This window comes from Cyprinus carpio, chromosome A20, assembly GCF_018340385.1.
Source record: "Cyprinus carpio isolate SPL01 chromosome A20, ASM1834038v1, whole genome shotgun sequence".
NCBI classification, from domain to species: domain Eukaryota; kingdom Metazoa; phylum Chordata; class Actinopteri; order Cypriniformes; family Cyprinidae; genus Cyprinus; species Cyprinus carpio.
In genome coordinates, this window is record NC_056591.1 from 23,758,599 (window position 1) to 23,774,199 (window position 15,601).

A 15,601-nucleotide genomic window follows, 5' to 3' on the forward strand; every position below is an offset into this window, starting at 1 on the left:
CTTTCATTAGGATAGGATTGGATAGGATAGATACTTTGATTGTACTTCTGCGTCATTTTCCCATATCTTGAGAACCACATAAGTAAAAAATGGTTAATCTCGCCCCACTCTCCCCTATAAGTATTAGACATTTAATTTAATATTTTACAGCATAAATCTATATTAAATAATACATTTGAATTCATGTTTGCAATGTTGAACTGCCTTTAGCAGCCTCCCTTCGCTCTTCAAGAATGCCAACAACAGTGGATTTTGTGTTATTTATGTTAGATCTGATCGGGTATAATAATTTTATTAGACATTCTAATTCTAAGAACGTAGATATTTTATCACTTTACCGACAGAAATACAAAAACAAACTACCAAATGACTAATTCAGCGAATCATCCACTGACTGTAATGTGGATTGTAATGCATCTACCTGTTACTGATCGAGCTCCGGGAACTGTGGACTCTACTCACAGGTTGTGAGTGATGCTGCGGATTCGCGGATCTTTAGCGGAGCGGGAACAGACAGCTTTGAGCTCAGGTGTGGAGAGGGTCACCTCAGCCGATGAGGGTACAGGGGCAGTGGCTCTAGCCCCCGGGCCACCCCCCTGTGCACGGGCCTGTGTAACTGGTCATCTGTAAGGGAGATGCATTAATATCATTGTAAATACTAAATTGTAGGCAAAAGGGTGAAGTAGCAAAGTGTTTATTAATTTAATGTGTAGAACAAAGACTAGGTAGATTATAGAAAATGATGACGACCTGAGTAAATGCTGCACGTGTAGTTTTTCTCTAGAGCAAGTATAGAACAAAAGCACAGGCGATCTGCTCTTGGAATGAGAAGTTTAATTTTACATTGTTAATACGTCAATGACTGTGAACTGCGGTCATATGGGAGACCGTTATGTGAGCTGCTATGTGTGTGAAAATAGTTTATTATTTTTTTTTTTTTAGCAAAAGTCTCTATTTGAACTCTCATTGATTTCAAGACTGTCTAGAGAAACACTATGTCATGAATTTCATCTTGAATGTTTTCTCTGTGTGGGTTTGTTCACGACACGCTCCTCAACGCACTGACAGTTAACAACGAGAGCGCGCATCTGATCTCTGTGCGCGTAACAGTGAATCCACAACCGCACCAGTCCTGCGCACGAGCAGTGAGTACTTTCACAGCGGCTCAGCAGTGCGTCTCAGACCCTTTCAGAAGCGGCGGCGGCGGCAGCACACTCGCGCGGACACGGACTTGCCAGATGGCGGGAGCGCAGCCGGGAGTTCACGCGCTCCAGCTCAAGCGCGTTTCAGTGCCCGAGAGCCTGAGGACCGGCGACAAATTCATAAAATGGGACGATGTAAGTAACATGCATGGCAAATTCAGTCTGTTTCCTAGATTTCATCGTCCTAATTTGTTGGAAAACATTAAAAAGATAGATCACCCCAAAATGAAGCTTCTGTCGTCATTTATTCTTAATCATGCCGTTCAGACCCGTATGACTGACTGACTTCTATTAAACCAAACATGAGAAGATTGCTGGGTACGACATTTATTCCAGCGTTTCCCAAAAGTATTTTAAACTTAAAGAGATCGTAGAAATCACTGTTTTGGATCGAGTAAATAATGATAAAGTTGACATTTTTTGGGTGATTATCTCTTTTATTGCAAATATATTGTGTGGGATGACTTTTTTATTTGTAGAAAATATGTATTTCAAACAAATGTATTCATCATCATCTTGATCTGTTATATTGCACAATAGGGGCATGTTGTCAAGTCATATTTGAATAGCTGCTTCCATTTGTTAGTGATGTTTGTTTGATGTTATGTTTAGGCAAATTACCTTTATTAATAACTTTAAACATAGCTGACAGCATATGCACCTGGCAGGTGATCCTGGATATCTGATGATTATCTTCATTGTAATGTTTCCTTGTTCCCATATTTCCTCATATTCTTCCCTTTCATGGCCTCTCCTGCCTTAAAAGATCAAAGCTATCCGCGAAAGTCATCAAGTCCAAGTGCTTTCATTAGTGTTAGGAAAAGAAAATGCTGACACAGAGCTTCATGGAGGGGCAAACATAACTAAACAACAGCGATAACTACATTAACTGAAGATCACAAATTCACAATGGGTGCAATGTGAGTTTGACACAAATTCTAAATAGAGTGCTTGTATTATTGGCTTTCCAAAATGACTGCACATAAGTAAGTGAGAAAGAATCACTGTATATTATTAATAATTCCAAGCCTCAGTTAAACTATGTTGTGCTTGGCATAAAGATGACTGTAGCATTACGGCTTCTGATGAGACTTTCTTTAGGAGAGAAATAGGATTTCTATTTTTCCTGTCAGAAGCCACTTCTCTCCAGTCGAGCATTATCAGGTTTATCTGAACATCTCTAGCAATGCTGCACTTCAGGAGTGTTCTTTAATATCCACCGTGCCCAACCCATGAACTGCAGAAATGAATGAATGAGTGGTTTGGTAAAACACCTGCATGTATTGAACCAACAGACAGATTGTTTATGATCATCATTGCTGATGGTAATGCCTCCTCTTTGGTGATGCTGGAACTTTGATCTTAGACTGTCATAAACTGCCCCAGTTAAATCTTAGTCAAGAGAAGCTGTGTGGCATGATGGTTGACTAGTTGATCACTCATCCAATAATCATCTAGTTAGTGAGGTCAGCAAGTTGTAGGGTTTTTTAAACTTTTGGGACTCAAGGACATTTCATGATTATCTTGTCAGCGAGCCTCTTCCTGATATAAAGGCAGCTAAATAAAATGTAATTACAGAGGTTGGTACTGTAATCTGATTAGAGTCAGATGAACCCAAAACCAGATTAATTATACTGGGCTTCCCTCAGATCCTTCAAATAACTGAGTAACTGACTAGTCATTCGTTCGTAAATCTTGCAGTCAAAGAGAAACCAAAATAAAATATATCAGTTTTGCATTTGTTAACACTATTGGGTAGGTTTAAGGTTGGGTTTGGTGTAGGGCATATTTCCAACACGATAGAGCATTAAATTTTAGCGACAGTCCCCAGATATTTGAATTCGGAACCACCGCAATACGTACCTGAAACAACGTAATAAAAACACAGCAATACGTACCTATATCAACATAATAAAAACGTGCCAGGGTTCACGTATTGAACCCGTGTTTGAGCACCACTCAGTGGACATCTCTCTTTGTAACTGCAGCGAAATGTGCAGTAAGGTATGTAAAAACGGTGTTGCAGAAAAGTACCCAGAGGTATGCATTTTTATGAGACATGTTTGAGAGTGACAAATGCATTTAAAATTGAGTGTGAATCTTCTAAATTACCGTTTTAAGTAGGTGCAGAATAGAATCTAATATTAGCGACCAGAGACATATTTTTGTCTCCCATTCTTCATATCATGTAGATTTCCAGTGTCTTTTTATCTGATCTTAGTTTTATAAACAAAAAGAAATTAAATATACAAAATGCTCCAAAACAGCTTTTGGAGCTGATAAATTATGCAGTCTTGAAGTAGCGGATCGCTTTCTCCAATCTCCTCCAGTGACGCCCGTGCTTTCTAACATGTGCATGAGGAGCAGGGATGCATGTGATGCTCCTGTTTTTTCCAGTTTGTGGTGGTTTTGGGTGTGATTCCAGGCTAATTTCCTGAGTTTCCCCAGTTCACATGTTTTTGTCCTGTGCACTCCTTCCTCTTTTGTCCCTTTCATTCTTTCAGTAAAACTGAAAAGTAAGGCAGTTTGCTGGAAGAGGCTTTTGAAGCCCAGAGTTTTTCAGCAGAATCATTTGATTGCACTTACTGTTGTGCACAGTTTTTTTTTTTTTATCAGTAGGCCTATTAGTCCATCAGTACACATCATCTTACTTGCCATGCCAGTCTGTCAGAAAACAACTACTAGAGATTTAGTGATCACCGAAATGTCACATTGCATCTAAGTAGGGCTGGTCGCTATGCACGACTGAAAAAACATGTCAAGACATTTTGCATGGTGGATATATTGGCCAGGACTTCTTTGTTATTGATATGTGAGAGTCAATCAGACTGCTCAGACCAGTTTGGCCTGGTGGCGTTTGGTTGTTTACAGTCACAAATTCACTTATGTTTTAATCTACAGTTGATCTGATGTGAATCACAGGTGTGTGGTTATCAGCTTCATGTGTGTCTCATCTGATCAGAATCAGAGCCTGAACTCTCTGTTTTCTAATATAACTTTAGCTTTTTTGAATCTTTAATTTTGAAATGAGTCCTCTGCTCAGTCTGACCTGTGTTGTAGCCTGGAATTAAACCACACCATGCTGGTTTCCTCTGGTCAGAGGAGAACTGGCCCCCGACTGAGCCTGGTTTCTCCCAAGGTTTTTTCTCCATTCTGTCACTGATGGAGTTTTGTTTCCTCTGGCTTGCTTAGTTGGGGACACTTCATTTGTGGCAATATTGTTGACGACTGCACAGATACTATTGGAAGAGAACTGAACTGAACTGGATGATGAATCACTGAATCAACAATGGACTGACTTTAACTGAAAATCTGACTGTTTTCTACTGTCCTTTTGCATTATCAGCACATTTTTCCTGTTTGACACCGTAAAGCTGCTTTGACACAATCAGTATATTATAAAGTGCTACAGAAATAAATGTTGAAAAAAAATGTTTATCACATGTTTTTTAATGTGAACCTGATGCGTTTATTTTATATGAATATTCTGATCTTTTGCTGTGAGTCCATCGAGATTAACATAGTCTGTGAAGAAAATAATCAAATGAGGCTACTCATGTTTTCAGTTGTAAAGTATTTAATTCACTAAATTAACAAAACAAAACAAAAAATATATAGAAATCTTTGTTATTTAATTGCCAATAAAATAACCTTTTTTTATTTACAATATATAATGTAATCTGCCCATTATGAAAAATTTAAATTATATGTGTGTGTGTTTGTCTCACTGTTTTGCAGGAAATACTAAGTTAAAACATCACTGGCTTACTTGTTACATGTAAAAGACATTATGGTTGTTATTAAACTGCCTCGTCTTCTCCATGCCTTGAGCCAAAGATGTTGCCATCGTGCAGAAAATGTCTCTTGAACTTTGCTTATTCAATGTATTTGCAGTAACAAAAAGCCATCAGAATACCCAAAGCTCATTTCTCCAGCCAAGAGATTGATTTTCCCTGTTTGCAGCACTCACTCAGACGCCTCCACCTCAGGTCTGCTGGTGTATTTGCTGTCTGCCTTTAAATCGCTGTGACTAACACGAGGATCCGTAACTGCAGGAACCCAATGGAAAGAAGATCTCCTCAGTATCTCAATTGTTTCTCCCAGACAATAATGAGATTAAATGGGGAGCAAATAGAAACTTTCTCTAGGAATATGTCTGTCACCATCTACCACTTGAAAGGAGCTGGGCTGGTTTTGTTTCAGTGAACGACACGAATAAAGTGATTTAAAATGTGCTCTATTACCTGTAACACAAGCAGCATGTCAGTACCAGCATTCTTGGCCAGTGTTTGTCATTCGTTGGTAGAACCTGCATCCAAAAGCCTCCCAGCAATAAATCATTTAGAAACAGGAACCAGTCAGACAAGCTGTTGACTATATATGATTGGACACTCTCGTAAAACCTCTGGTGTGTGACCTAGGTTATGTTTATCTCTTCTCAGTGTGTACTGCTCACAGATGTGGTGTTTTGGACTCCATAATAAAAGCACTGATGCGTGTTGAATCTCTGCATGCGTTATCGGCCCCTGCTGAAGTTTAGGTGCTACAAATCCCACAGAACAAAGGCGTGTGGGTCTTTTTATAGAGCTCCAGTAATATCTGCAGCTGCTATGTAAAGTTGTCCTGAGGTTTATATGACACACGAACTGCTCATTTCTTTCTGTGCTTGACGGCTCACACCAGACCCTCAGTTTATAGTGCAGACGCGATGTGCTGATTCGAAGTCATTTGCACATTTTAAGAGGGAAAGAGAGAGAGAGCGCACAGGGATTCACTCACGCTGTTTGTGAAATTACGTCTCACAGAAAGTTGTCAAATTACTGTGTAAGTTATTTAATAAAGAAACATGAATTGTAACTCTCCTTCAGCATTATAATTATTTTACCCATGCCGGACAGAGATTGAGACAGTGCCACTGCATGTCATGCCAAACCTTTCATAGCAGGTGCTTTGTGAGAGACCGCCGATCAAATTTCCCAATGCCATTATCGGCCGATAGCATCGGTAGCCGAAGAGTCGGTGCATCCCTAAGTCACATAATACATTAGATTAGTATTCATTACGTTGACTGTCATAAAACTAACCCTTGTGCTGTGATGACACTGAGGTGATTTGGTTTGTTGTTCTCTTGTGATTTTGTAGGACTGTACCACAGTTACACCCGTGACGTTGCGCATTGACCAGCGGGGCTACTTCCTGTACTGGACCGATCAGAATAAGGTAATCAGTGTCTTTTTTCAAGTGGAGGGAAATGTCTCTCTTTTCCAAATGCCTCAGTGAGTGTTCTGTAGCAAACTCTGTCCTGCATTATAGACGACAGAAAAACTACTGCCGATCAATAATATTGAGTGTCTCTTACTCAGTGGTTTGCTATTAATTAATGCATGTCATTTTCTCCTCTAAACTTAGTGCTTTGTAAAAATATGATAGCAGCTGATTTTTTGACAGTTTAGATTGATTTAATTAGACATGCTTGTAAACTGGCTAGGAAGGAGAACTGGAGGGTTGCTGTCTTCTGATGAATGTAACACAAGAAGAACATGAGTATTTGTCTTTCAGGACAGAAGGTTGTGGGTCTACTGCGACTACTTGCGATTTTCTTCCACTGTACAAATGCTCAAAAAATCACTGCAATGCCATTTTTGGGAAAGTATTGAGGTTTGAGGAAGGGCTGATTTTCTTACAATATTAAGGTCTTTTGGAGATAAAATGTAATCACTACTCACCCTTGTAATTATGCATTCCAAAAACGATTCTGTAAATATGCAGTATTATATAGATATACCACTAATAGAAAATTTAAGGCAACACTAGTTGATGAAAGTCCGATTTAGTCTGCATATTTTGGGCTGTTGGAGAACACACAAAAATGTATTGTGTATGATGAGGAGAGATTGAGATTGTGTATGATGATTTTTAGACATGATGATATGATGATATCAGACATCAGATATTATTAATATTTTGAGTCGATTTTAGACGCAGGTCACATTTTTTAATGTGACTTATAACGACTTACCACCACTAACCATTTTCTCCCGTTGTGATCTGAACAGTGTGTGATCCTTGGTCGTTTAGTGTGTCATGCCCCCTTTTTGTCTGTAGCCTTTCACAAAGTCAGCAAGTTCAGATTTGATGAGTCACATAGTGTATTTTAGCCTTTATACATCGGTTAGTTTTGTTGTGGTTCTGTGAGTGCTGATTTAATAGTCCACCAGCACTGCGACTTTTCAATGTTTGCATCACTCTGCTTGTCTGTGTTTGCTCCAGACAGATTTTCTTTATGTATGCATGTTTCACACGGATTACATAATCTAAGAATATTTGTTTTCCATTTGATTTGGTTCATTTGAAAGTAGACATTTTTCTAGAAATATTTTTAATGTCTGTAAAGCAAAGATATACACAGAGTTTGCACTCAAGTTCACAGAGACAGATGGCAGAAAGCGCGTCCTGTTTGCTTTCATAATTTTACAAAAGCACAATGTTTTGTCATATTGTGAGTGCACACGAATAAATGTAGCATCTTTACTGATTCAAAAGATCATTACTCTTATCTGTATGACCAAAAATTACGGCGTATTTTAAGAGCAAGTGAGCACACTGGCGCCTCTATCTGTCCTGCAGTGAAGCACTACTGTTCAGCTTCCACTCCCCATGCACACACTTAAACAGCGCATATTTCTCTGGGTTAACATTAGATTGAGTGGCTATGTAAAGCTAATACTTTTTTAGATGATAAGCCATATTTGAGGTCGATGAATGATAGGCGAGTGTTTGGATGTCCTGGCCGATGTAACTAGCCTATATTACCACATATGATGTTTTATTAAATGGAGTTAATTGGTTAACAGATGTTCAGGAGCAGGGGCACTCCCCAAACAATCACCTGACTTCCTGAAACCTCCATATATATCGGGCCACCTCATACCATACTGCTAGCCTCGTTCTCTCGAAGGACAGATGGAATCGCCTGGCCTGGACTGTGCTCTGTTCGATTCAATGTCACTAGCGACACTTGAGGATCACCTCTCATCATCCCGATCACAGTCTCTTTCCGAGCGGTCGCGTTCGGTCTTGCACATTCCGGGCCACGAGTGTCTATTCCCAGGCTCATCTCGGGAGGACTCTGAGCTGTTCCTGATCTCCACCCTCTCCATCAGTGGGATCTGCGGGCCGAGATCGCCATCGTCGTTTGCGTGGTGGACGCAGAAACTGAATTTTTGCTCCCCTCATGAGCCGCTTCTCTGACGCTTCCTCAGCTTTCCTATTGCACGTCTTCTTTCATGACAAACTTTGAGCCCTCAGCACTTCCGGCAACTCCTAGGGAGTCACTCTCTGTCACACGTGACGTCACGAGAATTCTCCTCCAAAGCATCAGACAGCAGCTACCTCTAGCAGCAGGCAAGACATAATTACACCTGCACTCGCTCAATCTGATCTCTCCCAAAATTCTTCTCTTCTCTATGCTCTCAGTTTGCTCATAAATCTCCACCCACAAACATCCTTTCCTAGGGATGGGCGATATCTTATCGTTTGCGATATACTGGTAAAAATTCTCCCCACGATAAAAATTAGTCTTCCCACGATAATAACGATAAAGTCTAGTTGATGACACATTTCTGTGTGTGACTGTGTGGAGTGATGTGAAGGAAGGCGAACATGAAATTGAGCAGCTCCTCCTACAATCTGAAACAGGTTTGGATAACACTGTACAGTGCGACAAAAATCGGTCTGAGCCTTGAGTAAATGTACTGCAGTAGCACGTGTGCAATACAGTTTATGAGTCTTTTACAAACCTGTTGTCCAACAAAGATATTATTTATTGACGTGCTTTTTCTCCATATTAACTTCATAACAGGTTTCAAATAACTTATTTTTGAGATCAGATGTGGTTTCGTATCACAGAATAAGGCAGAAATCATACTATTTTATAGCATTATATACAGTGATAAAGGCTATGTCGATTACCATTGCATTATAAATATACTTTATTCTTATGAAAATACCCAAGATTGCTTGAAGAACACAGACCATGTATTTTGTGCAATCACATGTTTATTGTCTTCAGGTTTCCTCAGTAAAGATTTCTCTATCTGCGTTTTATTCAGCTACAGAGATCACTGGATACCTCTGTCCATATTAGTGATTTCCTGGAGCATTACTTCTACTATGCATATGTGGAGTTTCTGCACGAGGGCGTCCTCCGGCTTCCAGTATGAAAAAAATAGCCGTGTGTACTTCTCACAACACCCTATTTTGGGTAAAACTAGGAAAGATAATACTTTTCTCTAAAAAAACAGGATTCCCTAAATTACCCATTAAGTTCCATTAATCGCAGTAAATATCAGAAATTATCGTGATACATTTTTAAGCCCATATCACCCATCCCTATACCATTCCCTTCAGCTGATTACAGCAATACGGCTCACAGCCCAAAGACATGCAGGCTGGTTAAATTGAACATTCTAAATTGTTCCCCCTTGACTCGTATGTATTACAGACATGTGTACGAATTGATTTATGTATTTACTAATTTTCGCCATGAAATATAGCCACATATGCTGGTATTGCTTAAGTAAATAAACAAACAATCCGCAATACAGCTCCATGTTTTCTAATAATTATCTATAGCTACTTCTAAATTCCAGATGCCCATTCACTGTCCCTCACGCAAAGTCCTTTTAAGACAAGTCATGGCACTCAGCGGCCATCTTTGAATGAAACGCCTCTTAGGCATGCAAGAGCAACTCCTATCTCTTTGTATGGGGAAACCTCAAATTCTCCAAAACTGTTCACTAAGCTTACGATTAAATGTCAGATTTCTTTGTTGATTTCAAATATGACAACAACTGTGTCATAAATGTTGTTACTTTTGCTCAAATAGCGTTATTAAAAGCTTAATTATTCAGGCTAGTTCAGTCAGTGCACATGCGCAGTCCTAAGCACACGTCTCAGACCACTGACTGTTTCTATAGCAACTGAGGCTTCTAACAGCAGCTGCAGTGACGCGCTCACTTTTCATATTAGCGATTAGCTCTTTCATTCGGAAGCGGGGCTTCCTGCGATTGAGCGGCCATATTGAGGGTTGCATTTTTTCCCCCATTCAAAAAACTAAAGGAGTGCCACATATTATATTTCCAAATCTTCTATTCATTCTCCCCGCAGACCCAAATCGGTCTCTTCTCAACCTCCCTCCCTGCATTATATTTCCAAAAACATCTTTCATAACATCATTCTCCCCCTCCCTCCTCTGCATCTTGCAACACACCCCGGCACTCACAAACCCATTCTTTCATCCCACCACATCCAGCGCCTTCGAGCACCCTTCCTAAACGCACCACCAGGCGCCTCAGATGAGCGAGCAGCTAACAACGCACCACCACGGCAGTGCCTCAGCAGCCGCAGCTAACCGCACCACCACGGCAGCGCCTCAGACAGCTAACCACACCACCACGGCAGCGCCTCAGGTGGACGAGCCCGCAGCTAACCGCACCACCACGGCAGCGCCTCAGATGGACGAGTCCGCAGCTAACAACAGCACCACCATGGCAGCACCACCACGGCAGCGCCTCAGGCGGACGATCCCACAGCTAACAACAGCACCACCACAGTAGCGCCTCAGGCGGACGAGCCCGCAGCTAACCGCACCACCACGGAGGCGGACAATCCACGCACCACCACGGTAGCGCCTCAGGTGGATGATCCGCACTAGCCGCACCACCACGCAGGTGCCTCAGGCGGAGCACGCAGCTCAGCACCTCAGGCGGACGAGCCCGCAGCTAACCGCACCACCACGGCAGCGCCTCAGGTGGACGAGCACGCAGCTAACCGCACCACCACGGACGATCCCCAGGCGGACGATCCCACAGCTAACAACAGTACCACCAAGGCGGCGTCTCAGGCGGACGAGCCCGCAGCTAACCGCACCACCACGGCAGCGCCTCAGGTGGACGAGCCTGCAGCTAACAACAGCACCGCTTACTTATTCAGGCTAGATCAGTCAGTGCGCATGCACAGTCCTAAGCGCATGTCTAAGACCGCTGACTGTTTCTATAACAACCGGGACGCTTCTAATGGCAGCTGCAGTGACACGCCGACTGATCGGCTCTTTCATTCGGAAGGCGGGGCTTCCTGCGATTGAGCGACCTTATTGAGCAATGCATATTCTATAGTGTTTGCTCACACAGACCAGCCAGTCTCCTTCAACCTCCAATTCTATTTCCAAAACTTCTATCGATTCTCCCTCCCTTCCTCCCTCCCTTCTCCCTCCCTCCCTGCATCTTGCAACACACCCCACTCACAAACATCCTTTCATCCCAACATTCCTTCTTCCACCCTTCCTTCAGCCATTTACAGCAATACGGCCCTCGCATCTCTAATAATTCTCAATAGCTATTTAGAAAGTTTTAGAATTTAAGAGGTTTTATTGCATTTGCTATACTTGGTATTTTAATTGTTTGCCATGGAAATAGCATAAGATGTTGATCTGGCATTAAATTAAAATATATTACTCAATAGCTTCTTATTCTTCCCTCTCTATAACTCCCAATCGTACTCTCTCCCTACCTCCCTCTACCTCCTCCCCCCTCCTATATCCTCTCATCCTCGACCCCCTCCCCCACTCAAAGACATCCTTTCATCCCAACATCCATTCTTCCACCCATCTTTTAGCCATTTTCAGGGCTGCCTCTCAGCTAACTGCAGGCACCTTCACACCTGCACGTTCTGTGACGGAGCCCATGCGAGAAACTCCTGCTCTCATAACCCTACGACACCAGCAGACTTGCAAAGCACCTCCACACTCCTATCAAGAACCTGATATAGTTGACAGGCCACTAGCAGAAGAGGTTGAATTAAATAAACTTATCTTCTCTCCACGACACTCGCATTCCAACCATTAACAGTATCATCACAACCCCAGAATATTCATTCATTAGCAAGCCACGGAGCTTGGCTGGCCAAAGCCGATACCACTAATGCCAAGTCTTGCCTATCCATCAAGAATCCAGTGAGGCTTCTGGGAAGGTGCCATTAATTCACCGTGAGCCACATTCAATTGCAGAAGCAGCCCTAGGATGTTAGACTCTCTTTCCGAAGCTACAATGGACTCTTACTAACAACCACAGACTCCTTACGTTCTTCACCTCCTCGAAGACTTCAGATAGTTGCACCTTCATCTGCACCACCATAATAAGGATATCCACACCAATCTATGTTTTCACTGAACTCTGCCTTCCATTATCAGAGTAGAAACCTCAAAGCCTCACACTTCATCTGAGCTAGACAGATGTACTAAGCGTCAGCTACCAGGACTTCTAGGCCACCTTAACAATGCCATCCAGATAATACCTCAAAGGAAATCCTTCGCGTCAGACATTTTGTCAAAAGCAGAAACCATCCCTTCCCCTACGACAGAGTCACATTAGATAAGCACGCAATGGAAATGTGCCTCCAGCAACAACACCTCTCATCATGGAACAACATTTTGTTACATAATATCTACATCTTTCATCCCAGCTGCATCCAACTGTACACTGATGCAACACCCTAAATAGACTTCAGCAGTTAATATGGTGGCTGCTGGGTTGATTCTGAACAGCCTCTGGAATTCAGTTCCCACAATCCACAGTCAAGAGCAGTCTACAGAGCATAATAAAACATATCCCATGGTAATAGCCATCCTTTGGGGGGTTGAATGGTCTGAATCTACTCATCCGCTCAGACAATGCAGCAGAAGTTGAAACTATAAACAAGGGATGATTATGTTTGGCAGTTATGCAATTCATGCATAGGCCCACTTAATCTCTACTCAACAACAATTCCTCCTCCAAGCGACTCATATACCAGGACTCCTCAATCTCGTAACCGACTCTTCGTCTCATTTCCCATTTCCAGAAGTTAGACTTGGCTCCAGAATAAACATGCGTCCCTCGCCAGTCATACCACAGATCAAACACCAAACATGCTTCCCAAGAAGCCATTCTTAATTGCTTGGCTCCAAGCATGATCTCCAGAATACCTCTCCGGCTGGAACTGTCTCAAAGCTTCCTTTCCCATCAACCGACCCGCCGTCCATTCACAACTTAATATCTTACGCTCATTCCTTCCTAAGATCCCCACATGCATTTCTAAACCTACTTGTCAGGGATCAACTACTCCTATGAATAACCACTGGCTACGATTGCCCAGCTTCTCTCATTCATGGGGGAAGTCGTGGCCTAACGGTCAGAGTGTTGGACTTGCAACCCAAGGGTTGTGAGTTCGAGTCTCGGGCCGGCAGGAATTGTAGGTGGGGGGAGTGAATGTACAGCGCTCTCTCCACCTTCAATACCATGACTGAGGTGCCCTTGAACAAGGCACCGAACCCCCAACTGCTCCCCGGGTGCCGCAGCATAAATGGCTGCCCACTGCTCCGGGTGTTTGTTCACGGTGTGTGTGTGTGTTCACTGTTCCGGGTGTGTGTGTGTTCATTGCTCCGGGTGTGTGTTCACGGTGTGTGTGTATTCACTGCTGTGTGCGTGCACTTTGGATGGGTTAAAAGCAGAGCACGAATTCCGAGTATGGGTCACCATACTTGGCTCTATGTTACGTCACTTTCACTTTCACTTTCATTCTCACACATTCTTACTAATAAAGGCTGACGAAAACAAGAACCTGCGTTAACCATCTAACGCCTGAACTATTCAGCCTCCGCATCCTCTCCGTATGATCAGGCATTCCGAGCTCACGCTTATCTTCACGATCAGCTCTTCCCAACTTTGGGGGTCCTAATTGTCTGGCCTAAATATATGCTAGAGACGGTATCCCCACACCTTGAGTCTCTCTGAGCCATTAATTCTAGATGCCCTGATCAACCTGACCATCATCCCATTCCCTCAACCCCTTCATCCTCTTTCTTCTCTTCCCCAACTCCCTGTTCAACTAACAGTTTCATAGCTTGTTTGTGGCATGGTCCTAGCTAGTGAAATGGAGTTAATTGGTTAACAGATGTTCAGGAGCAGGGGCACGCCCCAAACATCACCAGACTTCCTGAAACCTCCATATATATCGGGCCACCTCATACCATACTGCTAGTCTAGTTCTCTCGAACCCACCCTTCCCTCCCTTTCTCATCCATTTAGCTAACCTTATCCCACATTATGTTTCTATCAGGTTGTATCGGGGGGGGGGGGGCTAGCCTAAATATATGCTAGAGATGGTACCCCCACCCTGAGTCTCTCTGAGCCTTCAATTCTAGATGCCCTGATCAACCTGACCATCATCCCATTCCCTCGACCCCTTCATCCTCTTTCTACTCTTCCCCAACTCCCTGTTCAACTAACAGTTTCATAGCTTGTTTGTGGCGTGGTCCTAGCTAGTGAACAAGGTTCAGGAGGAGCATGTCAGATACTTAGCCTAATCAACATCAGTGGCACACAATCAAGTTAATCGACACCATAGTATAAATACAGTTGACTCTATCCATTGACGCTTTATCAGCATCCCTCCTCCACCCCATCTCCTCACTTTGAGTTCATTTTACAATTATACGGCAAGGTGGGTATGCTAGGTTCGGGCTATTCCCGAGCTGGGAGCCCTTCCCTGGACAGCACGCCAAATATGCATTATCATACTTCAGCTAATTATATGTAAGCGTGAACTCGTGAAACACCAGCCGTTAAAGGGATAGTTCACCCAAAAATCAAAATTATGTCATTAATGACTCACCCTCATGTCGTTCCAAACCCGTGAGACCTCCGTTCATCTTCGGAACACAGTATAAGATATTTTAGATTTAGTCCAACAGCTTTCTGTCCTCCATTGAGAATGTATGTACGGTATACTGTCCTGAAGGTAATAAAAACATCTTCAAAGTAGTCCATGTGACATCAGAGGGTCCGTTAGAATTTTTTGAAGCATCGAAAATACATTTTGGTCCAAAAATATCAAAACTACGACTTTTTTCAGCATTGACTTCTCTCCCGGTCTGTTATGAGCGCGTTCACAGCACATCCGGTTTGCGAACGAATCAACTCGAATGTAACCGGATCTTCTTGAAACCAGTTCACCAGAATCGAACTGAATCGTTTGAAACGGTTTCAACAATAAGCATTAATCCACAAATTTAAGCTGTTAACTTTTTTAACATGGCCAACTCCCTCTGAGTGAGTAATTCCTTTACTCAAAACAGTACACTGACTGAACCGAGCCAGATAACGAACGAAACATTGACTCGTTCTCGAGTAAAACAACCGGTTGCATCGGTTTTCGGGATCACGGTAGTGATGGGGAAGTTCTGTTCTTCTACCGCGAACCGGTTCTTTCGGACAGTTTGATTCAATAAACCGGGTGCCCCGAAAACGGTTTCACCAGTTCTTTTTTGCGCTCGACGTAATGACTTCATTGGCGATGATTGC

General features: G+C 42.6%; 1 protein-coding gene across 1 annotated transcript in view; it reads left to right on the forward strand.

Annotated features, from left to right (window-relative positions):
* The first annotated feature begins 1,001 nt into the window (after window positions 1-1,001).
* Window positions 1,002-15,601, forward strand: part of LOC109084103 (1-phosphatidylinositol 4,5-bisphosphate phosphodiesterase beta-1-like) — a 77,665-nt gene continuing 63,065 nt past the window's right edge. The window contains exons 1-2 of the mRNA XM_042778188.1: window positions 1,002-1,337; window positions 6,345-6,422. Of these exons, the coding sequence (XP_042634122.1) occupies window positions 1,017-1,337; window positions 6,345-6,422 (399 nt within the window). The 5' untranslated portion in view covers window positions 1,002-1,016. The remainder of the gene's footprint in view (window positions 1,338-6,344; window positions 6,423-15,601) is intronic.